The 24746-nt window shown below is 42.0% G+C and overlaps 1 protein-coding gene across 4 annotated transcripts in view; it reads right to left on the reverse strand.

The window, feature by feature from the left end:
* Positions 1-24746, reverse strand: part of rtel1 (regulator of telomere elongation helicase 1) — a 149221-nt gene that overhangs the window by 96857 nt on the left and 27618 nt on the right. For all 4 annotated transcript variants that reach the window (XM_048550500.2, XM_048550501.2, XM_048550499.2 and 1 more), the window contains exons 8-12: positions 22796-22880; positions 15296-15361; positions 12886-13039; positions 10770-10808; positions 6520-6598 (exon numbers count right to left, since the gene is read on the reverse strand). In XM_048550500.2, coding sequence (XP_048406457.2) covers positions 6520-6598; positions 10770-10808; positions 12886-13039; positions 15296-15361; positions 22796-22880 — 423 coding nt within the window. The remainder of the gene's footprint in view (positions 1-6519; positions 6599-10769; positions 10809-12885; positions 13040-15295; positions 15362-22795; positions 22881-24746) is intronic.

Genomic DNA, 24746 nt, shown 5'->3' on the forward strand with positions numbered 1-24746 from the left:
CAATTATTTCATACTTGCAGTATCTGCAGTATGTCTGCTTTCATAATTAAGAAATGCCTTTATTTTTTAATTATAATAAACCATGAGTTAACAATAATAAACAAATTATATTAATGCTACTTTTTGCCTTACTGCCAGAGATTGAATTATTATATGCAATAATGAGATAAGACTACATTCATAAGGTCCACAGGGAAGGGCATCCAGCTGCATGTTTGGACAAATATTTACCATTTGCCAAAACCTGGAATGAGACTGCTGCAGCAAAGAACAAAGAAACCTACAGCACAGGAACAGGCCCTTCGGCCCTCCAAGCCTGCGTTGATCGAGATCCTCTGTCTAACCTGTCATCTATTTTCTAAGGCTCTGTGTCCATTTGCTCCCCACCAATCCATGTACCTGTCCAGATATATCTTAAAAGACGCTGCGTCTACCACCTCCACTGGCAACGCGTTCCAGGCGCCCACCACCCTCTGCGTAAAGAACTTTCCACGCATATCTCCCTTAAACTTTCCTCCTATCACTTTGAACTCATGATCTCTTGTAATTGAATGCCCCACTCTGGGAAAAAGCTTTTTGCTATCCACCCTGTCTATACTCCTCATGATTTTGTAGACTTCAAGCAAGTCCCCCCCCTCAATCTCCATCTTTCTAATGAAAATAATCCTAATCTACTCAGCCTCTCTTCATAGCTAGCACCCTCCATACCAGGCAACATCCTGGTGAACCTCCTCTGCACCCTCTCCAAAGCATCCACATCCTTTTGGTAATGTGGCGACCAGAACTGTACACAGTACTCCAAATGTGGCCGAACCAATGTGCTATACAACTGTAACATGACCTGCTAACTCTTGTACTCAATACCCCGTCCGACGAAGGAAAGCATGCCGTATGCCTTCTTGACCACCTTATTGGCCTGCGTTGCCACTTTCAGGGAACAATGGACCTGAACACCCAGATCTCTCTGTTTATCAATTTTCCCCAGGAATTTTCTATTTTCCATAAAGGGGCAAGTGTTTACATCAACAGTGGCATTTTCTGGGCACGCGTCTCATAGGGACCATGTGGAACAGCACCTTGCTTCTCTGTCAAGGTGACTTGTCATTTGAGCCATGGAATTGTAAAATAAATACTTCATTAGTTTTGGCATCAACTTCTAAGCTCAGTTATAAGGAAAGTCAAACTAGTGTCATTTCCCACCAATCCTGTTTCCCTAAAATGTGAGGATACTAAGAGTGAAGCACAGGATTTTCCAACCAAGGTCAATCACAAGGTCAAGAAATTTTTGTTACTTGAGTTGTGGGAATGGAGAACACTAGGTCGCTAAGGCAAATAGGCATAGATGTCTTTAAGGGGAAATCAGGGAAGAAGCAGCGAAAGAGGGAATATCTGTTAATAGGGTGCTTATGAAGCAACAGTAAAGCAAAGAAAGGATGATGATGCTGGTGTGAAGCATAAATACTAATGTTAAAATTTTTTGTCATTGTTTACGCACTGTAACTTATTAACTAGTCTAGCAATAATGCTAAATGTTCTAAGACCGTGGGATAGAGCACTGCAGAAAATACAGAAAATAATGCTGCCTTTAAGGTTCCCAAGACACATCAGCAAGTGAGAATTTGAAAATTGCAATGACTTAATTGGTTGAGTGAACATTTCACAACAGAAAGGTAAAAATCAAGTCACCACAGTCCCAGGCAATGTTGAAGCTGCTCACTCACTGGGGAGGGATGACTGGTACTGGTTTAACCTGAAGGGCACCAAATCTCAGGTGAGGGGGGAATCCAGAAGCCAGGGCCTTCATGGTAACCTCAGCCAGTGCAGGAATTAAATCCATGCTAATGGCATCACTCTGCATTACAAACCAGCTGACTCCCCTTTTACACTTCACATTAATTAAAACAAACACCATACACTCCAAAGAGTGCTGTACTGTCCTAGGCCCAACCATCTTCAAGTGTTTCATCAATGACCTTCCTGCCGTCATTAAGCCAGAAGTGGGAATTGTTTGCTGATGAAAGTACAACAGTTACCATACCATTTGTGAACTCCACAGATATTGAAGCAGTCCATGTCCATGTGAAGCAAAGCCTGGAGAACATGTGGCAGATACATCCATGCCACACAAATGGCAGGCAATGCCCATCTCCATCGAGAGGAGATCGGTCTCCTCTTGTTATTCAATGATGTTATCATCACTAAATCCCTCAGTATCAACATCTTGGGGGGTTCTATTGACCAGAAACTCTCCTGAGCCAATCATGTAAATGCTCTGGCTGAAAGAATAAGTTGGAGCCTAGAAGTATTGTGATTAAGGAATTGCATCCTGACAGCCTCCAACACTAAGACACAGAATGGCTGCAGTGTGCCATCGACTAGATGTACTGCAACAATTCACCAAGCCTCCTTCAACAGGACCTTCTGAAGTCAAATTTCAAACATTTAGAACTAGTAGAGCAGCAAATATAGAACAGAGAACATATGTACAGGAATACCAGCATCTGCAAGATCCTCTCTAGCCAAATGTTGTTCTTAGAACTCTATCACTGTTCATGGTCACTGGCTAAAAATCTTGAATTACGTCCTTAACAGAAGTGGCTTACCTACATCAGAACAGCCACAGCATTTGATGATGGCAGCTCAGCTACACCTTGTCAAGGACAACTGGGGTTAAGCATTTGGCTTGAGCAATAATGCTCAGAAACCAAGAGGAAACAAAATCTCTTCTGGGAGCAAATGGCCTATGCAGAATGCTTGAAATCAGAACAAAGTCCTTCAACTCACGTCACCAACATTTGCACAGACTCTGAAAAATTTTGGAAATCACCATATACAATTCCTAGCAAGAATCAATCAACAACTAGCATGAAAACAGTTGATGACCCCTTAAAATACCTGTGATGGAGGAGGGGATGGGGTCTTTTCTTCCATTGAGTTCATGCTCAGTTGTGCAAGCTTAAAGACAAGACAGCATTAGGCAAGAGTGATGTGCTCCTAAATCGTAGCACTAGTCACAAATCAATGTTGTACACTGATTGGTATCCTGATGAGTACATGAGAAATAGGAGTAGGAGTAGGCCATTCAGCCCATCAAGCCTGCTCTGTCATTCAATAAGATCATGGCTGATCTATCCGTGGACTCAGTTCCACTTATGAGCCCAATCACCATAGCCCTTAATTCTTTTACTGTTCAAAAATCTATGTTTGCCTTAAAAACGTTCAACAAGCTAGCCTCAACTGCTTCACTGAGCAGGGGATTCCTCAGATTCACCTTTGGGTGAAGAAGTTTCTGTTAGCTCAGTGCTAAATCTGCTCTCGCTTATTTTGAGGCAATGTCCCCTAATTCTAGTTTCACCCACCAGCAGATTGGCCTACTCTGCACATGCTCACACACCAACCAAAATGGCTGCAGTTACATCTTCACCAGAGATATCACTTTGGAGACAGAACTCACAGCATCAAAGTGATACTGGAAAGCACGTCATTGACTGAACAGAATAAAATAGTGATTGGCGATGCCAACTGAGAGTTGTTTAGAACCAGGAACCAGTTATGACAGCTGTTGGTATAGCTACACTGTAGAAAAACAATGTCACGAATAATTGTAGCTTACATCTAGCTGTCATTTTAAAATTCTACATCTATTGTATCAAGCTAATGCCTGAAAATATGCACTAATTGGTGACTACGGATTTATCTGAAAGGAGACATCAAATTCTCACTTCAAGAAGGTAAAGTATCACACAGTTTCTAATATTTTCTGATTAAAAGCAATTGCAAGATTCTTAATGAGTTAGACTTGTTATTATAATGGGACCGAATATCACTATTTTCCTTCCCACAATGTTATTGTTAAAAAGCCCAGAAAAATGCACTGCTGCAGAGAGGTCATTTGTACAGTCATTTAATGGCATTCTGTGGAGAATATACCCAACAGAAGTAGAGGCTAATGACTAGTAAAGGCTAGCTGGAACTCGGTGTTACATCCTGCATATATTCTTGGGGCGTATAAGATTTTTCATTAAACTGTACATTTCTGCATTATTTAACAGGCATGGTATTTCCCAGAGAACATCTAGCATCTGCAGGAGGGCAGTGTTGGCTGTGATAAACTCAGATTCACTGAATTCTGTTTACTGAGAGTTAGATCTATTTCCAGAAACTTACCCAATTTAAAAGTTAAATACCACAGGGAATTCAGGGTGAGTGTGGTGACCTGGAGTTGAGTTGGTAGCCTAAGGGAGTGAAGGTGCAATTTTCCATATTTTCTTTCCTTTAATTGGTTTGGATTTTTCATCTTTTTCTTCAATTGCTTTGGGACTTGTTTATTGAATACCTTACAAGGCAGTGTAGTTCTGTGGGGGAGGCTGAATGAGCAGCAAGTCTTTTCACACCAGTCACTGATTGTACATTTCTTTTTTTTAAAAATTACCCTCGTGAAAAATGATAAGCAATTTGTTTCTGGATGCTTTCTAAATTTAGTAAATTTAAAGCAATTTGAGACTGTTCCCTACTGATTACACAGTCACTATATTCTACATGACTACATGATATTGGTGGTTGCTTGCAAGGTATTTTTTTCAAATACTGAAAGCACTGGCACTTAAAGCGGATAATATGCTCATTCCAACTAAACCACACTCTTAGGTGATACATCACTGATAATTATACCAATGCATTACATAAAGAGACAGACTCCAGTCTTCAGCAGACCTTGTGTCTTTCACATATCGGGAAGAACGGCACGCAGATCAGAATGGAACACAGCTGGGACTGAAGTTTAAAGCAGGAGGACTGCACAACAAACTGGAGAACAGGATAGGAAGAGATAATGCGAAGTGCAGATGCTGGAGAATCCATGACGACAAAGCGCGGGGCTGGATGAACACAGCAGGCCAAGCAGCATCTGCTCCCCTAGATGCTGCTTGACCTGCTGTGTTCATCCAGCCCCACACTTTGTTAACAGGATAGGAATGCAGCTTAGAGCAGATACAGGTTTCTCAGGCTTTACCTGCACATTCATGGTTCGGATTTCAAAGTCTACCAATGCCCTTACATGGTGGCTTGCATGTCATTTTACCAGATTTATAAAACAGAAATGATTGTAGTGTCAGTAGGTTGCTGCAAATGGGCAAGAAATATGAACAATATTTTCTGTTCTCATATTTTCATATTTATCCATGGATAAGCGCGTCACTGGTTAGGCCAGTATTCATTCCTCAATTGTCCCTGGGGAAGTGGTAATGAACTGCCTTCATGGACTGCTATCCTTGGGATGTAGATACACCCACAGCATTGTTAGGAAGGCAGCTCCAGGATTTTAACCCATCAATAGTGAGGAACAGCAATATGGTTCAAAGTCAGGAGTGTGTACGGCTTGGAGAGGAAATTGTTGCCATGGTGTAGGCAGTGCTCCAATGCATCATCTGCCCTGTTATTTCATGCAGCAGAGATCATGGTTTTGGAACATGCTGTCGAATGAGCCTGGGTGAATTGCTGAAATGCATTTTGGAGATGGTACACATGGTTGCCACACTGCATTGGTGGTGAGGGGAGTGAATGTTGAAGGTGACGAATGGGATGCCAAATCAAGTTTTGTACTGGTTAGTGTACAACTTCTAGAGAGTATCGGAGCTGCACCAAACCAGCCAAATAGAGAGCTTTCCCTCCTGATATGTGTGTGCAGAGTGGACAGGCAACAGAAAGATAGGTGGTCAGTAACATGCTGCAAAAAGCTGAGGCTCTGGCATGCTAATATGATCACAGAATTTAGATTACTATTAAAAGAGTAAGAAAACCTGACATAAAATAGTAATGATAAATACTTATTCAGAAAATATTTTCTCACTACCTTTAGAGAGTTTAAAAAGCAGCTACTAGTTTCCTCCTATATCTTCCATTTTCCAGCCATATATTTGCTGCAGTATTAAAATGGAGCAGTGAATATAGATGCAAGTCAAGCAGAGTATAACCCACACTTTTACTTGACGATACCAATGACCTCCCACTGCTCCATAGCCCTACCGTGGCTCCCATCTGATGTCCAATCTAAAAGCAGAATAGGTCTCTGGCAACAAGCTTTCAAGAGTTAGAGTACTTGTCAGCACTATTTATGTCAGGTTTTCTTTTCCTTGAGTCAGAATAAGTAACTACAACTGGAAACATTAATATGATAGAATTATTAATTCGACCTTCACAATACAAATACTGCCTGCCGGCAGTTAATCCACCTCTATCTATAGTAAATGTGGCATTAATCACTGATACAGAAATTTCTGTAACAGGCATACAACAGGAAGTGTAACAATAGCAGTCTATTTGATGTCTAGACCCAAAATCATCTAGTATTTCATATCACGTCAAAATGATTAGGGTACCCCACTTTATACTTCCTTCAAGTTATACTTTATTTTTAGAATCTATGCACTGCATCTTCTTTGTTGGCACACGAATTAGATGACTTGAAACTGAAAGCAATACAAAATTATTAAAAATAAAAGGAATAAAGGCCATTCTTACCTTCCTGGTTTGGTGACACCATTTCCATTTGGTAATAATTCAACAGCATCTATTGCATTTTCTAAATCAAGTAGAATTTCTTTCAAGGATAAAAAGATACAAAAAGCAAACAAGGCATCAGTGCAAGCTTAAGAAAAATGCTCATTTTAACTGCACAATGTGAGCCCGACTGCTGATCTCAAATTGAAGAACTGTAATTGTCAGCTCAAATGGGATCTAGTAAGTGCTGTCCCATCATGGTATCACATCTAATTATGCAATAGTAACATGGCAGGTATTGTCCAGTAACAGAATGCCACCGTTAAGTGAAACAGATAGTCTTCCAAGCACAAGGCTGATCATTCAAATTACAGCAGTAACTTTGCATTGAACGTGCAATTTTAACATCATTTAATATTTCTCCACTTATGTAATGAATTAAATAAGTAGTCCACAACACTCAAGAAAATAGAAGAAATAAGCAGAATTGCACTCTAGCACAGTCCACAGCCTGATGGCCTGGGATAATCCCCCAGTCAACCATTACCACTAAGCCAGGGGATCAACCCTGGTTCAATGGAGAGTGCAGGAGAACATGCCAGAAGCAGTACTAGGCTTACCAGAACATGAGGTGTCAACCTGGTGAAGCTACCAAACAGGACTACTTGCATAAGCAGTAAGTAATAAACAGAGCGTTACGATCCCACAATCAAAAGGCCAGATCTAAGCTCTGCAGTCCTGCCTCAACCAGTCGAGAATGGTGGTGGACAATTAAACAACACAGTGGAGGTGGGGGGTCCACAAACATTCCCATCCACCATGATGGAAGGGCCCGGCACATCAGTGCAAAACATAAGGGTGAAGGATACACAACAATCTTCAGCCAAATATGCCGAGTGGATGATCCACCTTGGCCTGCTTCAGTGGTCCCCAGCATTACAGATACCAGTCTTCAGCCAATTCGATTCACTCCACGTGATATCAAGAAATGGTTAGAAACCGTAGATACTGCAAAGGCTACAGGCCCTGACAACTTTCCGGCAATAGTACTGAAGGCTTGTACTTCCCTAGCCGGGTGGTTCCAATACAGTTGCAACACTGGTATTTACCCGATAATGTCGAAAATTGCCAGGGTATGTCCTGTAAATAAAAAGCAGGACAAATCCAACCCAGCCAATTACCGCCCCATCAGTCTCCTCTCAATCATCAGTAAAGTGATGGAAGGTGTCATCAACGGTGCTATCAAGCAGCACCTACTCAGTGACGCCCAGTTTGGGTTCCGCCAGGGGCACTCAGCTCCTGACCTCATCACAGCTTTGGTTCAAACATGGACAAAAGAGCTAAATTATAGAGGTGAGGTGACAGTGACACCCTTGACATCAAGACTAAATTTGTTGAGTGTGGCATCAAAGTACCCTGGCAAAACTGGTGTCAGGGGGCAAACCCTCTACTTGTATTCATTCCTGCCACATAGGATGATGATTGTTGGAGGACAGTCATCTCAGCTCCAGGACGTCTCTGCACGAGTTCCTCAGGGCAGTGTCCTCGGCCCAACAATCTTCAGCTGCTTCAATGACTTTCCCTCCATCATAAAGTCAGAAGTGGGGACGTTTCGGGGCTAGACCCTTCATCAGAAATGGGGGAAGAGGAAGGGGGTTCTGAAATAAATAGGGAGGGGGGGAGAGATGAATCAAAGATGGATAGAGGAGAAGATAGGTGGGAAGGAGACAGACAAGTTAAAGAGGCAGGGATGGGGCCAGTTAAAGGTAAGTGCAGGTGGGGAGGTAGGGAGGAGATAAGTCAGTCCGGGGAGGATGGACAGGTCAAGGGGGTGGGCTGAAGTTAGTAGGTAGGAAATAGAGGTGCGGCTTGAGGTGGGAGGTGGGGATAGGTGAGAGGAAGAATAGATTAGGGAGGTGGGGACGAGCTGGGTTGGTTTTGGGATGTGGTAAGGGGAGGGGAGATTTTGAAGCTTGTGAAATCCACATTGATACCATTGGGCTACAGGGTTCCCAAGCGGAATATGAGGTCCTGTTCCTGCAACCTTCGTGTGGCATCGTTGTGGCACTGCAGGAGGCCCAGGATGGACATGTCATCTGAGGAATGGGAGGCGGAGTTGAAATAGTTCACGACTGGGAGGTGCAGTTGTTTATTGGGAACCGAGCACAGGTGTTCTGCAAAGCGGTCCTCAAGCCTCCACTTGGTTTCCCCGATGTAAAGGAGGCCACAACGTGTACCGCGGATACAGTATACCATGTTAGCAGATGGGCATGTGAACAACTGCTTGATGTGGAAAGTCTTCTTGGGGCCTGGGATGGGGGTGAGGGAGGTGGTGTGGGGTCAGGTGTAGCACTTCCTGCAATTGCAGGGAAAAGTGCCGGCAGCGAGTAACTCACCTCCTGACTACCCAAAGCCTGTGCGCCATCCATAAGTCAGAAGTGTGATGGAATATTCCACATTTGCAGCTTCAACAACTCTCGAGAAGCTTGACACCATCCAGCATAAAGCAGACCACTTAATTGGCACTGCCTCCACAAATATCCACTTCCTCCACCACAGACAGTCGCTAGCAACCAACTGCAAGACACACTGCGGAAATTCACCAAATTTCCTCAGACAGCACCTTCCAAACACACGACCACTTCCATTTAGAAGCACAAGGACAGCAGATATATGGGAATACAACCACCTTTAAGTGCCCCTCCAAGCCACTCAGCAGCTTGGGTTGGAAATGTATCACTGTTGCCGCATCACATTCCCAGAATTCTCTCCTTTACTGAATTGTGGGTCAACCTATAGCAGATGTTCAACAGCAGTTCAAGAAGGCAGCTCACCAACACCTTCTCAAGGGTACATGGATTGGCAATAAATGCTGGGCCGCCACCATCAGCCACATCCCTCAAATGGATAAAAAGAAAATAATTTCAGCATGCTATCCTAGAACTGATAAATATAACCTCATGCCAAATGTTACAGTGGTAACACAACTTAACTTATGCCTTCAGATCTCTAGGAATGGTCTCCTATGCAGTGATCTTCCTCATTCTATTTTTATTACTACCAGCAGAGCTTTCAAGCTTTTCCATCCTATCTTTGTAAACTCCCACTGCTCACCATGCACATTTGATGCAGAAGTAGAGCACAAACCTCTCCTATGGTCACTGCCTACACCCCTCAGATAACTGCAAAGATCAGAAATAAACAGAGCCCCAAGACTAGCAATTTCAGTCCCGAAAAGTGCCCAGTCTATCTCAGATTACTCTGAAAAGGCAAGGTGTCTCTAAAACGGTTCACCAACAGGTAAAGCTCACCATTTCACAATGCTGTTATGCAATGAGGTGTAAAAGATGTTGCTCCAGTAACAGGATGCTGCCATCAAATCAGAAAGATAGACTGCCTAACCCACAGATAAGAATTGTAGTATATGGATGTCAATATTGGTGTAATGCCAGGTAAGTCCGTGTAAAATTCAATAATCAGTGGATCATCTCAAACATGTCCCTTCAGTGAGGCTCACAACACTAATCAGCCCATGCTTGTAAAACTCACAACAGTGTCTGACATTAGATGTGATTCTACAATGAAAAACACTTAGGATATAATCCCATTTGTGCCGAGAGCTACAATTCTTCAATTTAAAGATTAGCAGTCAGGCTCACAGTGTGGGTAATGACATGCATTTATCGGCAGGGCCCTGAAATTTGCAAACAGAAAGAACATGTTCATGCAATGCACCATTTTCACGCTCCTCACGGCAATTCCTTGAACAAAGTCAACTTGCATTATTTAAATTTAAACAGAAGCTTGTAGTGAACTCTTCTCTAGTGCATTTGCAATTGCAACAGCACCAAACAGAATCCACCTGCCAACTAATCAGCAGCCTCTTCGCTTTTATTATCAACGGTTGCTTGCTCAGAGGCACAGTATTTTTGCCGGCCCAATTAATTCTAAGTGAAAATATTCGACTTCCTGTCGCTTTTTGCAGCAAGTTCCATCTACCGAGTGATTATTTAAATATATTCCTCAATGTTGATTTTTTCAACTATTATTGATCCATTCCCCTAAATTTTACTTTTATTTAATTCTGTCTGTAAAGAATTTTGTGATGTTTCCTGCATTAATGTATTACATTTCGATCTATGCAGTATGTATATGTAAACTATTGTTGGGAAACAAATATTCATACTCGTCTTGACCCAACAGTCGATAGAACATCTGACATGAAAATTATTAAATTGACAAATAATTGTAGAACCTCCAAATCAACTTACTTTTTATTTTAGCCAGATCACTCAAATCCATTTTCAGCTCTGGAATTAAAAAAAGAATGCACACATTGCAGTGTCATCGTTTCCATGTGCATAAACATTTACAAAAACAGTGTCAAGTACTGAAATTTTGGCATTTCACTACTGGAAGAAAATTCCCTCATTGTAATGTGATTCCAGTAAACTAGCAAGCTACCTTGTTTAGAAAAAAAACATACTAACTATAACCAAACATACTAACACAGCACAAAACTCTTAATCTGAAAATAGTGTGTGAAACCGAGTTTAAAACTGGGTTCATGTTTAAACTTCTCCAAAAGAGTTTGCCAATTTGTGTAAGGTAGTCTATACATTCAATAGTGTTCGGACCACACATCTAAACAAATATGGCAAAATTAAAAATACAAGAATTTTGATGTTGTCTCTTTTAATCTTATCTTGCTTTAACTTTAAGTTAGAGGGTATTCTCATTCAGCGTGGACAGATTTGCTTTTATGTTATTTAATCTTCTCGCTAATCTGTTTGGTATCGTTTTGGGCAACCTCTCTGTCTCTCCAGCTGAAGACTGCTCCCGTACCCATTCTTCCAACTTGTGGTCTACCCCATGGCACACTGCTACCCATGCAGTCCCCATTGACCAGATCACCCACTGGAGCTGCCACACAGCCCCAGCCATGCTGCAGCTGCCCTTGACAGCATCCTCTGCAAGAATCTGTCACTGGCTCAAGATCTGCTGGGTACAAGGATGAGCCACACCTCCCAACCACCGGACTGTGGCTCCCATCCCCCGAACAGCAATACAGTGGTACTGAGAGGGGCATCTCCCACGGCCTCTGCATCTAACTCCAGCTCCAGCCACCACCGCCAAGAACCCCTCCCCTTTCCCCCGACATGTGCTGGTGAAACTCAGCAGGTCTGGCAACCTCTGTGGACAGAGAAAGCAGAGTTAACGTTACGGATCCAATAGCCCTTCTACAGAATGTTAGATTGTGCCAGCTATAAGCCAAAATCCGAGGAGAGACAAGAGGAGAACGATTAAAAAAAAAGACATGAGGGGCAAACTTTTTTTTTTTTTTTACACAGAGTGTGGTTCGTGTGTGGAATGAACTTCCAGAGGAAATGGTGGATGTGGGCACAATTACAAAATTTAAAAGATACAAGTGCACAAATAGGAAAAGTTTGAAGGAATATGGGCCAGGAATAGGCAGGTGGAACTAGTTTAGTTTGGGATTACATTTGGCATGATTGGACCAAAGGGTCTGTTTTCACGCTGCATGGCTCTATAAGAAAGCAAAATAATGTTTCACTTAAAGTTGTTTCATTGCATTTTTTTATGAACGTAACCACGACTTTCACTGTGGGCGGCACGGTGACACAGTGGTTAGCACTGCTGCCTCACAGCACCAGAGACCCAGGTTCGATTCCGGCCTTGGGATTCTGTCTGTGTGGAGTTTGCACATTCTCCCCGTGTCTGCGTGGGTTTCCTCCAGATGGTCCGGCTTCCTTCCACAGTCCAAAGATGTGCAGGTTAGGTGGATTGGCCATGCTAAATTGGCCGTAGTGTTCAGGATGTGTAGCTCAGCTGGGTTATAGGAGGAAATGGGTCTGGGCAGGATGCACTAAGGTTCTGTGTGGACTTGTTGGGCCGAAGGGCCTGTTTCCACACAGTAGGGATTCTAACTCTAATTCTAATTCATCCTGTCAAGATATAACAAATATATATTTAAAGCTATTTACTTTATCATTGGCTGAATAAGTGCACATCGACAACACAAATTGAGGTCCCAAACCCGGGGAGAACATTAGAAAAACACCAAATAGAATTTGGATCCCTTCTACAGGGAAAATAACCGAAAAAGAAAACAAAAAAGAAAATCAGTCCAAACTGTTGCATCATCTTTCAATTTCTGGAATTATAGGAATTGCAGCACAAATCTTTCTGAATTGATCACCTCTCCATCGTATAAGATATGAAACAAGGCATGAGAAAGACGGAAGTGAAAAAGACAAAATTTAAAAGCTTTTATCACATGATAAAAATTTCATGATAAATATTGAGATTCAGTCGCATACACTTAGCATGATTCACACAAAGTACATGAAAGTCTAATGAACGAACCTGAATTGAATGATTCAGCATTAAAGTCTGTATCATACTTGTTGTGTTTCACCTTTTTTGCTTCATCCTCTAAGACTTGATTAACAGCATCAATTCCAGAGGCAAGGTCATAAGGAGTAAGGTCAAATGAAGCTGATTCTTCACACATTTTTTCCTATGATGAGGAAAGAGAAATGCAGCTTATTTGAAACATATGGTTATAACACAACCTTCAACTCAATTCAAACTATGTAACTTTAATGCCGAGTTCAGTATTGAATTTTGATTTGGATTATTTTTATAATTGATAGAACAATATGACATTCAATACACAAATTCACTAAAAACTGCGAAAGAACTTCAGACACTGAAGATCTGAAACAAAAACAGAAATTGCTGGAGGAACTCAGCAGGTCCGACACTATCTGTGGACAGAAAGCAGTGTTAACATTTCCAGCCCAGTGACCCTTCTTCAGATCTGATCACAGCTGAGATTAGGTGGTATATATGCTGAACACAAGGGGTTGGTTAGATGTGGTGGTGGAGGAAAGTAGAAGTGAACAGAAAGGTGGAGACAAAGCTCAGAGAGAAAAAGGAAGCAAGGCAATGGCACGGTTTGGTTGCAGCTTCAAAAATTGTAAGAGGGATGGATGGGGTGAATAACCAAGGTCTTTTCCACAGGGTGGGGGAGTCCAAAACAAGAGGCCATAGGTTTTACTTGAGGGGGGAAAGATTTAAAAGGGATCTAACAGCAAACCTTATCACGCAGAGGGTGATGCATGTATGCAATGAGCTGCCGGAGGAAGCAGTGAAGGTTGGTATAATTACAACATTTAACGGGCATGTGGATGGGTACATGAATAGGTAAGGTTTTGAGGGATATGGGCAAAATGCTGGCAAAAGGGACTAGATTTATCAGGATAACACAGTGATGAGAAGGAGGAACACAGCAGTCCGGGCAGCACGCGAGCTGATGTTTTGGGTCAGGACCCTTCTTCAGAAATGGCCCATTTCTGAAGAAGGGTCCTGACCCAAAACATCAGCTTTCCTGCTCCTCTGATGCTGCCTGGCCTGCTGTGTTCTTCCAGCTCCGCACTGTGTTATCTCAGACTCCAGCAGCGGCAGTTCTTATTATCGCTAGATTTATCAGGACATCTAACGGTAATGGATGAGTTGGACCAAAGGTCTATTTCTGTGCTGTACAACTCTATGACTGTCTGTGTGGAGTTTGCACATTCTCCCTATGTCTGCATGCGTTTCATCTACATGCTCCAGTTTCCTTCCACAGTCCAAAGATGCACATTAGGTGGATTTGCCATGCTAAATTGCCCTTACTGTCTCAGGACCTGCAGGCTAGATGAATTAGCCATGGGATATGTGGGGTTACAGTGATGGGGTAGGGGTGTGTGTCTGGGTGGGATGCTCTTTGGAGGGTCGATGTGGACCTGATGGGCCAAATGGGCCACTTCAACACTACAGGCATTCCATAATTCTATGATAGTTGATAGGAAGACAGAAAAGGACAAAAGCTGATAATGGGGACAGTGAGTTGGTGAAAATGGGCTTATTGTGCTAAAAGCAGCACATGTCAGAGGGCCTGGGTAAATGACATAGAACATGTTCCAACTCTCAAATTATTGAACTCGATATTGAGTCCGGAAGGCCACAGGATGCAGAACGTTCTGTCTCCAAAGATGATGCTGATTTTCCAATTGCCTGCTGCTTCAACATGCCACTGTGTTTCCCAACCAATTTTTGTGTCTCAGGCTTGCTGCAGGCTGCAGTGCTCCAGTGAGGCTCGGCACAAGCAGGAAAAACAATATCTCACCTTCCCCTTTGGGATTTTTCTCCATCCCTGGCTTACTATCAACCATTATAGAATTATACTATGTTAACTCTGACTATTCAGTAGAAGCCATTGCAGTTGAACTCTTCAACCTCAGCCCTTTACTCCAAAACTGTGATTGGAAGATTTAGGCCTAGAATGATATCGTCAAGGGCTGCACTGAATTTTATCTTCATGAGCTGTTATCCTTCAATCTGCATTATTGTTGTAACAATGTTGCCAACAGAATACCTATTTTTACTCAAGACATATAGCAATATTGTATAATGCACTAACCTTTACGCTGGTTAAGGGTAAAGCTTTGCTAATGGTTACTTTTCAAATTGAATTGTTCGAATTAAGTACTAAGCTACACACATGTACATATACACCCAAAGAATTCTTAGCACTTTGCAGGAGCACCCTTAAATATGATTGATGCAGTACAGAAGCCTTCACTGTATTTTTATAGTTCTGCAAAGGCTTTTAAAGAGTATTTATTTGGAAATCTAATTTATAATTTTAAAATAGTTAAATATAAATATCTACTTCTCTTTTTAGGAACTAATACTATGCAAAACAATTTTACAGCAACAAAATACCCACCACATTGTGCGCTTCATCAAAAATCACTATTGTGCCCCGTAGATCTAGATTGTGAGTTCTGCGACTCTAAGAGAAAACATAAGTTAAACAGTTAGTTCAATAATTACTTAGTCAGTAACTAAGCTGGTTTTAAAAACTTACATTGATAGAATAGATCTGTGATCTAGTCAGAGAAATTTGTCCAGCTGTGAAGAGTTATTTATGAAATCAACTGATAAAACAGAACCACCTTTCAAGGAAAATGCACAATAGGCTTTTCAATAAACTTGGAAACTTGCAAAATCATATTTAAGTTCATCAGGCTCCTGGGGTTTCCAGCATGTATTCAGCTGTTTTCTGTTTTGATGTCAAAGATTTGCAAGAATGTATCAAGGCAATCCCATGACCCAAATCAATACTGGCAGCAAAAAACTGCCTCGGCTTGGTGTTTTGAGACTCTGGAAACCTATTATTTTGAGAACGCACCCAATTTTACAGTGACTGAACAGTAAGAAGACCAATTTTGATGGGAGTAATTTTATTGATTTAAGTGTAATAACATGAAAGTTGAAAGCTCAGCAGTCTTACTCGTGTAAAAATATTTCTTTGGGCATTTTGATAGTTTAAGGGCGAACAAGGCTTGTGAACTGAATATGATAGTGAGACACATTGAGGGGAGTTTCCTCATAGCCTGAAGAATTCACTTCAGCAGGCTCTGCCTGGATAACGTCAGCATCTGGCCACTGGACCTCTGGCCAGTCAGGGAAGACTGGCAGAATGTCATGTTGTAAAGGCATTGTCACCGGACTAGTGAACCTGAGATCAACTACGGCAGTGACAGAATTTGAATTTTATAAAAAAACTCTGGAATTAATAAAGTCTATTAATAATTATGAAACCAGTGTCAATTGTCCTAAAAACCTGTCTGCTTCAATAACAACAGCCATCCTCTTTTGGTTTGGCATACATGTGATTCCAGACCCACAGCAATGGGCTGACCCTTAAATATCCTCTGAAATAGCCTAGCAAGCCATTCAATTGCATCAAAATTGCTAAAAAAAACTAAGAAAATAAAACTAAGGGAACAAAACTGGACAGGCTACATGGGCATAGTTTGGGCACTGAAAAGTTCAACCCCATTGACGCTGCAAAATCCTCCTTAATGACATTAAGAGCTAATACCAAAATTGGGAAAGCCACCTCTCATGGAATTGTATCTTACAACGTCCAGATAACATCACTACCACCCTGCTTATGTCTTGTTCCAGCAACAGGAATAATGCAGGTGGTAGCACAGTGCCAACTAGTTGTGAGGAAGTTTCTCTCGGAGTCAACATTGACTATGGACCTTATGAATGCCCAGGCACCAGGTCAAATGTGGGCAAACAAAACTACAGCTGATTGCCACGTACCTCCCCCCCCCCCCCCCCCCCCCCCGACCTCTGTTAATGAATCAGTGCTCCTTCACATTGAACGTCATTTGGCAGAAGCACCAGAGCAGCAAGGGTACAGAAAATACTCTAGGTGGGGAACTTCAATGTCCATCACCAATAGTGGCTTGTCAGCACGTAGTCAGAGCCAGTCCTAATAGAGACAGCTGCTGGAACTGGGTCAACTGCAGGTGGCAATGGAACCAGCAAGAGGGAATAAACAAACTTGACCTCACACCCACTAACCTGCTTGCTACAAATGCATCTATCCATAACACCAACCATTAGAGATGACTACCACAGTCCTTGTGAAGATAGTCACTTGGAAGATACTTCTGCAGCCCTGTTACATTCAGCTGAGAATGTTAGATGACAATTCAACAACTCAGTGCAGAGGTAGAGTCATAGTCTGAGATTCATGGAGTAATACTGCAAGGAAACAGGCCCTTTGGCCCAAAATGGCCCATGCTGCCCACTCTGCTAGTTCCAATTGCCCACATTTGGTCCATATCCCTCTTAAGCCCTTCCCATCCATGTGCCCATCAAATGGTTTTTAAATGTTGCTATTGTGTCTACCTCAACCATGTTCTCTGGCAACCCATTCCATATATGCACCATTCTCTGCCTGAAGAAGTTTCCCCTCAGGTCCTTCTTAAATCTTTTCCAAACCTATGCCCTCCAGTTTTCAATTGCCCATCCCTGGGAAAAAGACGATATGCATTCATCCTATCTATGCCCCTCATGATTTTATACACCTCAATGAAGACACGCCTCAATCTCCTATGTTCCAAGGAATAAAGTCCTATCCAGGCCAACCTTTCCCTGTAACTCAGGCCTACTAGTCCTGGCAACATCCTTGTAAATTTTCTTTGCATAATTTCCAGTTTAACTATATCTTTTCTATAACAGGGTGACCAAAACTATACATAATACTCCAAGTGTGGCCTCATCAACAACTCATAAAATGTAACATAACGTCCCAAATCTAATACTCAATGCCTTGACTGATGCAAGTCAGCATGCTAAATGGTTTCTTCACCGTCTTGTCAATCTGTGACACTACTTTCAACGAACTATGTATTTGTATTCCTTGGTCCCTTCGTTCCACAACACGCCTCAGGACCTTACCATTTATTGTGTTGTTCCTACCTTGGCTTGATTTTCCAAAGTGCAATGCCTTATATTTATCTGTATTGAATTGCATTTGCCAATCCTCAGCTCACTTCCCCACCTGATCAAGATCCCTCCATAATTTTTGATAACCTTCCCTACTTCCAATGATACCTCCTAATTTTGTATCATCCACAAACTTACTCATCATGCCTTGTACGTTCACATCCAGATAATTTATGTAAATAACAGAGGACCTAGCACTGACCCCTGTGGCACACCATTAGTCACAGGCCTCCTGTCCAAGAAATAATCCTCACCTATCACCCTCTGCTTCCTACCATGGAGTCAATTTTGAATCCAATTAACTAGCTGTTCCTGAATCCCATGCGGCCTAGCCTTCATGACTAGCCTCCTGTGTGGGGCCTTGTCAAAGGCCAAGTCTACATAGACAACATCCACTGCCCGGCCCTAATCTATCTTCTTGGTTACCTCTTCAAAAAACTCAAAGATTTGTCAGACATGACTTCCTGCACACAAATACATGCTGACTATCCCTAATCAAGCCTTGACTCTCCAAATGTTGGTTAATCCCTTAGTATCCTCTCCAATAAATTGCCTGCCACTGATGTCAGGATGACTATCCTGTAGATCCCTGGCTTTGCTACCTTTCTTAAACAACGAAACAACATTAGGCACCTTCCAGCCTTCCGGAACTGCACCAGTGGCAAAAGATGAAGCAAAAATCCCTGCAAGGGCCTCTGCAATTTCCTCTCTAGCCTTCCACAAAGTCAGAGGATGGACTTGATCAGGCCCAGGGGATTTATCCACCTTAGTATGCTTTAAGGCTGCAAACACCTACTCTCTGGTAATACGTCTGCAGTCTAAAACATCTCCATTTGTTTCCATAATTTTCTTAGCAGCCATGATTTTCTTCTCAGTAAACACTAAGAAGAAATATTCAATAAAAATCTCCACCCATCTCCTGTGGCAGCATACATTGTATGCCATGCTGATCTTTAAGGAGACCTATTCTCTCCATAGCCACCCTTTTACTCTTAATATAGCTATAGAACCTCTTGGGATTATCTTTAACCGTACCTGTGAAACCCATCTCATACTCTCTTTTTGTTCTTCTGACTTCCGTCTTAAGGGTGCTCTACACATTTTATAGTCATCTAGGAATTCACTTGAGTCTTCTTTTTCCCTGACCAGAGCCTCAACATCCCTCACCAGCCAGGGATCCCTAAACCTGCCAGCTTTTCCCTTCACTCTAACAAGGACATACTGTCACTAGACTCTTAATATCACACTTTTAAAAGTCTTCCATTTGCCAGTCACTCCTTTTCCTTCAAACTGAATCACCTAATCGATCCTGTCTCATGGCCCCAAAAATTGGCCCTGCTCCAGTTTAGCAACTTAATCTGTGGACCTGTCCTATAGGAGAGGGGACCTAATTGAGGTATGCAAGATAATGAGAGGCATAGATAGAGTTGATAGCCAGAAGAGTTGATAGCCAGAGACTATTTCCCAGGGCAGAAATGGCTAAAGCGAGGGGTCATAGTTTTAAGCTGGTTGGAGGAAAGTATAGAGGGGATGTCAGAGGCGGGTTCTTTACACAGAGAGTTGTGAGAGCATGGAATGCGTTGCCAGCAGCAGTTGTGGAAGCAAGGTCATTGGGGACATTTAAGAGACTGCTGGACATGCATATGGTCACAGAAATTTGAGGGTGCATACATGAGGATCAATGGTCGGCACAACATCGTGGGCTGAAGGGCCTGTTCTGTGCTGTACTGTTCTATGTTAAAACTAGCAGTTATGGTCACTGGACCCAAAATGCTCTCTGACTGACACTTCAGTCACTTGCCTGACCTAATATCCTGAGAGGAGATTCAGTGTTGCATTCTCCCGAGTAGGAGCCCCTACATATTGATTTAGGAAACTTTCTTGGACACGTATGAAAAATTCCACACTGTCTGAATCTTTAAAACCCTGGGTGGCCGAGTCAATACAGGGGAAATTAAAATCTCCAACCAATGCTACTTTATTATTCCTATAGGTATCTGCAATCTCTCTACACGTCTGCTCCTCTGGCTCTTTGGGGGTCTAGAATACAGTTCCAGCAGAGTGACCATCTCCTTCTTGTTTCTACGTTCTAACCATATGGTCTCATTTGATGAATGCTGAAGAATATCCTCTCTATGCACTTTTATGTCCTTCTTTATCAAAAGGGCAATTCCCCCTCCTCGCCTACATGTACTTGCTATGCCTGCAGCTTCTGCATCCTGTATTCTAGGTCCAAAATCATGTCCATTATCAATGATGGGGTATCCCAGAACATCAGTGTAAAAGATAAAGCTTGGTTCAAACATGGACAAAAAAAGCCGACTTCCAGAGATGAGCTGAGACTGACTACCACTGACATCAAGGAAATATCCTCAAGCAGAAATGCCAAGTGGATAATCTATCTTGACTTCCTCTGGGGGACCTCAACATCATGGATGCCAGCCTTTGGCCAACACAATCCATCCTGGACGATATAAAGGAAAGGCTGAAAGCAGTGGATACCACAAAGGCTACAGGGCATGACAACATTCCAGTAAGAGTGCTCCAGAATTTAGCACTCCCCTAGCAAAGCTGTTCTAGTACAGCTACAACCCTGGCATCTACATGACAATGTGGAAAATTGCTTTTTACATACAGGATGTAGCGGGCAAATGAATCTGGCTCAGCCAGTTACCACCTCAATAGTAAAGAGATGGAAGGGGTTTATCAACAGATTTCAAGCAGTATTCTTAACAATAACCTGCTCAATGATAACCAGGTTTGGTTCCACAAGGTTAACTCAGCTGCTGACCTCACCATAACCTTTGGTTAAACACATACAAAGAGCTGAATTCCAGAGGTGAACTGTGATTGTCATATCCTTGCCATCAAGGGGACATCTGAATGAATGTGGCACTAATAAGCCCCATCTTGAACAGGATCTTTACTTAAATAAATCCAGCATGGGTTACAAAGACTCGTCTAGGTATGAATTTATGAGACTGCCACAACTAATGGAATGAAGAGGCCTGAGAAGGTTGATCTCTATGTTTCTCTCCATTAACTGCTAGTCCTGCTGCAGCAAGACAGCCTCTCAACGGCAAAAAGAAGAGTTAAATCTCTCCAATGAAGCAAGCATAGATGTAGTCACCCAAGGAAGTCTGCAGCAAAATTACAGCCCCTCCAGCCTGATGATGATTCACCAAGGATCAAGTGTCTCAGGAAGGCAATAACAGGGGAGTGATATAATTTTCAGATGGCAAGCCCCACCCTGTGTATCCTGATTCTCCTCAAAACTACCTTGCACATGTGCATATTCCTCTTTTTGCAGGTACCTGATGTCCCCATCTGAGCAAAAGCACCTATTATCTCTTTTACTCTATTGCTCCCTCACATGCACACACTACAGTCACCTCCCAGAAGGCTGTTCTTTCATTCCACCCTAGGGAGAGGCAAAGACTTAGGAGCAGTTCTCCAGGGACAGGCACCATGATGCTCATCAGCAATGCAGGTCCAACTGGTCCAATGGGAATGACGTCATTTTCTAGAAGGCTGCCAATTTCATCAATGATCTGCTGTGATGAAGGGAAGTTGGTCTATGTTACAGCGATGGAAACAAACAAAAATAGTTTGCCCTAACCACAATTTGACTCAATTTGGAAGCCCATCTCAGAGTAAAATGTGAAACAAAGGATGCAAACAGACTAACTTAATCTGAGATAACAAGATGTAGAGCTGGATGAACACAGCAGGCCAAGCAGCATCAGAGGAACAAGAAGGCTGACGTTTCGGGCCTAGACCCTTCTTCTGAAATGGGGTAGGCAAAGGAGTTTCTGAAATAAGTAGGGAGAAAGGGGCTCATCCCCACTTCCCTAACCTATCCTTCCTCCCACCTACCCCCTCCTCTCACCTCAAGCCCCACCCCGTCTCCTACCTGCTAACTTCATCCCGCCCCCTTGACCGGTCTGTCCTCCCTGGACTGACCTATCTCCTCTCTACCTCCCCACCTACACTCACCTTTACTGGCTCCATCCCCGCCTCTCTGACCTGTCTGTCTCCTCTCACCCTATCTTCTCCTCTATTCATCTTCTATCCACCTCACCCTCTCTCCCTATTTATTTCCCCCATTTCTGTAGAAGGATCTCGGTCCAAAACATCAGCTTTCCTGCTCCTCTGACACTGCTTGGCCTGCTGTGTTCATCCAGTTATACACCTTGTTATCTCAGACCCTCCAGCATCTGCAGTTCCTACTATCTCTGAAACTAATTAAATCTGACTGTTGTTTTAGGCAGAGATGGAGTCAGTAGTCAGGGTTCAGAGTTTCGAGTGGGGATGGAAGACAATAGCTTCAGCTGGACACCAGATAAGCAGGCCAACAATCTGTTAACAGTAGAGAATTCAAGAGAGGGAAAGTAAGATAGCGATGGGTGTCATCAACATATATCTGAAACTTAACGTGGTGCTTTTGGATGATGTTGCTCAGAGGCAGTATACAGACGAGAAACAGAAGATGTCCAAATATAGATATTTGGAAGACACCACAGGTAATGCGGATTGAAATCTTAGCATTTAGACAAATTTACATTATTCATTAGTATTGTTTCTAAATTTGCAACAAGTGTCTCATTTTTGGTGTTAGTATGTCTAAATATAAAATTGTTCCTACATTTTAAAAAAATTTAAAAATGACATGTCCCATTGAAAGTACTGGGTAGAGTGGTCTCAGAAACAACAACATTAAGATTTTTTTTCACCTCGCATAATCAAATAAAAAGGATATAATCTAACATGCTTCTTTATTTAAAATGAATGATATTTTGCATTACGGCATGAATATTTAATGTGATTCAGAATCTAAGCTTTTATCAAAACACTGCAAAATGGAAACCCATAACAAAATGATAACAATGTTACATAAATGCTCTTTCAACATTACCTTTGGATCAAGTAAATAGTTGTATGGCATGAAGATTATTTCAGCATTCTGCTTCAGAGCTCGAGATAAATAATAAGGACATACCCTGTTCAAAATGAAGTATCAAGAAAGATTAAGGCACATGTTCTGTGAAGACACTCAAATTATGCAAAGCTGAACTTGACGCATACTGTCAAGCACATTTATAAATAGTCTCACTTCAAAATGCTACCACCTTGGGTACTAATTGATTTCTTATTTCTAGAATGATAAATCTGTCAGAATACATGACAGTGGTTGGCTTTCTTTCCTTTTCCATTTCATTTTCCCACCAACTGTATTCAGGAGGTTTGAAAATCTGCTAAAATGATAACCAATGTGTCTGAAGTTCATTGGGCAGTGGGTTAAAGTTTAGAATTATGTCTGTTATTCCAAAATTCTTCTCTTTTCAAAATGGTTAATTATAAATTATTATGAGTCAAACCATTACATTGTTGGGCTAGACATCTCAATATTTGACAACTGAGGGTATTTACAATTATGTAAAAAAACTTACAGGGTAGGTAACTTACACCTTCAAACACGTTTAAGCATTAAGCACATGGTCTACTACTTCAGCAACCACCTACATCTATGAATTTATTGGTGCTCGTTAGTTACTTGAAACAAGGTTAAAATATGGCAATATGAACATTTCAATGAAAATTTATAACTTGCGCATTTTTATAGCGCACTAGTGCTGTGAGAGGCTGATTTTAAATTAGATCTTGCACATATATAATCCGTTCATGTCTCAGAAGTAACGTTCTCGCATCACGAGCAACATATGAGCGTATTGTTATTTAATTAAGCTGGGTTCAAATAGAAGATCAGAGTTTTAAAAAAGCACTATCTGAAGAAGGGTCTAGACCTGAAACATTAGCTTTGCTGCTGCTCTGATGCTGCTTGGCCTGCTGTGTTCATCCAGCTCTACACCTTGTTAACTTAGTAACTTTCAGTGTATTTAGAAATTCACGTTGCACTTTCACAAAAGCATATTTAATGCAATTCCTTGGTGCTGTGTTCCTTAAATCCATTCTACCTATTCACCTCTTTCCAATCAGAAGTCTGATCGATGAAAATTGAAAGTGCCCCAAGGTTTTTCCAATGCTGAGTGGTATCTAAATGTCAGTTGTTCATCTTGGTGTTATAAGCAATTTAATTCATTCAAAGCTATCTGTGATAAACTATAAAAACCGCACGTAAAACATGTGAAAGGTAGTTAAAGCCAATGTAGTTCCTTCTATTTAACCAACGTTTAACTTCTTCAAACGTGCTCTCAGGAGGAAACCAAGTATAAGAATGAAAAGTAAATATTCAATTGCTGTCCAGAAGGTTTTTTTGGGTGTGGTTTTGGCAGAAGGGAAACTAAATCAGATATCCAACATCAGTTTGTTTACACGCTGCAATGCAAAGTAAAGTCAGACGAACACTAAAACATTTTTCTCAAAACATAACCTCCTTCCGCGACCAGCTGTAACAACTGCACTTACCTAGTTTTATTCAGATCTAATCAGTGGTAGCCAGAGAAGCCCCTGTGGTGGCTTCTCTTCCCACTCTGCTAGTGTGTCTCACTGATCTAGCTTTGTGCAACAGAAGACTGCCATTCCCACGGAACCTCACTGCAGTGTCGTCTGAAAACATCTGCAAAATTAAATATTTGCATTTACAACACCTAGCTCAACTTCACTGTTCACTCTTGACCTCTGCAGGGTTTCCAACTGGTTAGCCTGTTTGGATGGCATTCAGTGCAAATTTCCTCCCACTAAATTTGGGAAAGCCAAAGCCATTGTCTTTATTCCCGGCCCCCAGATGATTCCGGCAAGATGGTAACAGAGCAGGATGCTCCACCTGGAACTTTTCTGCTCTGCCTGTTCCTTTTTCTGTCAGCAGACATGGAGGAGCACCAGGGGAAGCGAGTCCCAGAGGGATG

This window comes from Stegostoma tigrinum, chromosome 19 (assembly GCF_030684315.1).
Source record: "Stegostoma tigrinum isolate sSteTig4 chromosome 19, sSteTig4.hap1, whole genome shotgun sequence".
In the NCBI taxonomy this organism is placed as follows: domain Eukaryota; kingdom Metazoa; phylum Chordata; class Chondrichthyes; order Orectolobiformes; family Stegostomatidae; genus Stegostoma; species Stegostoma tigrinum.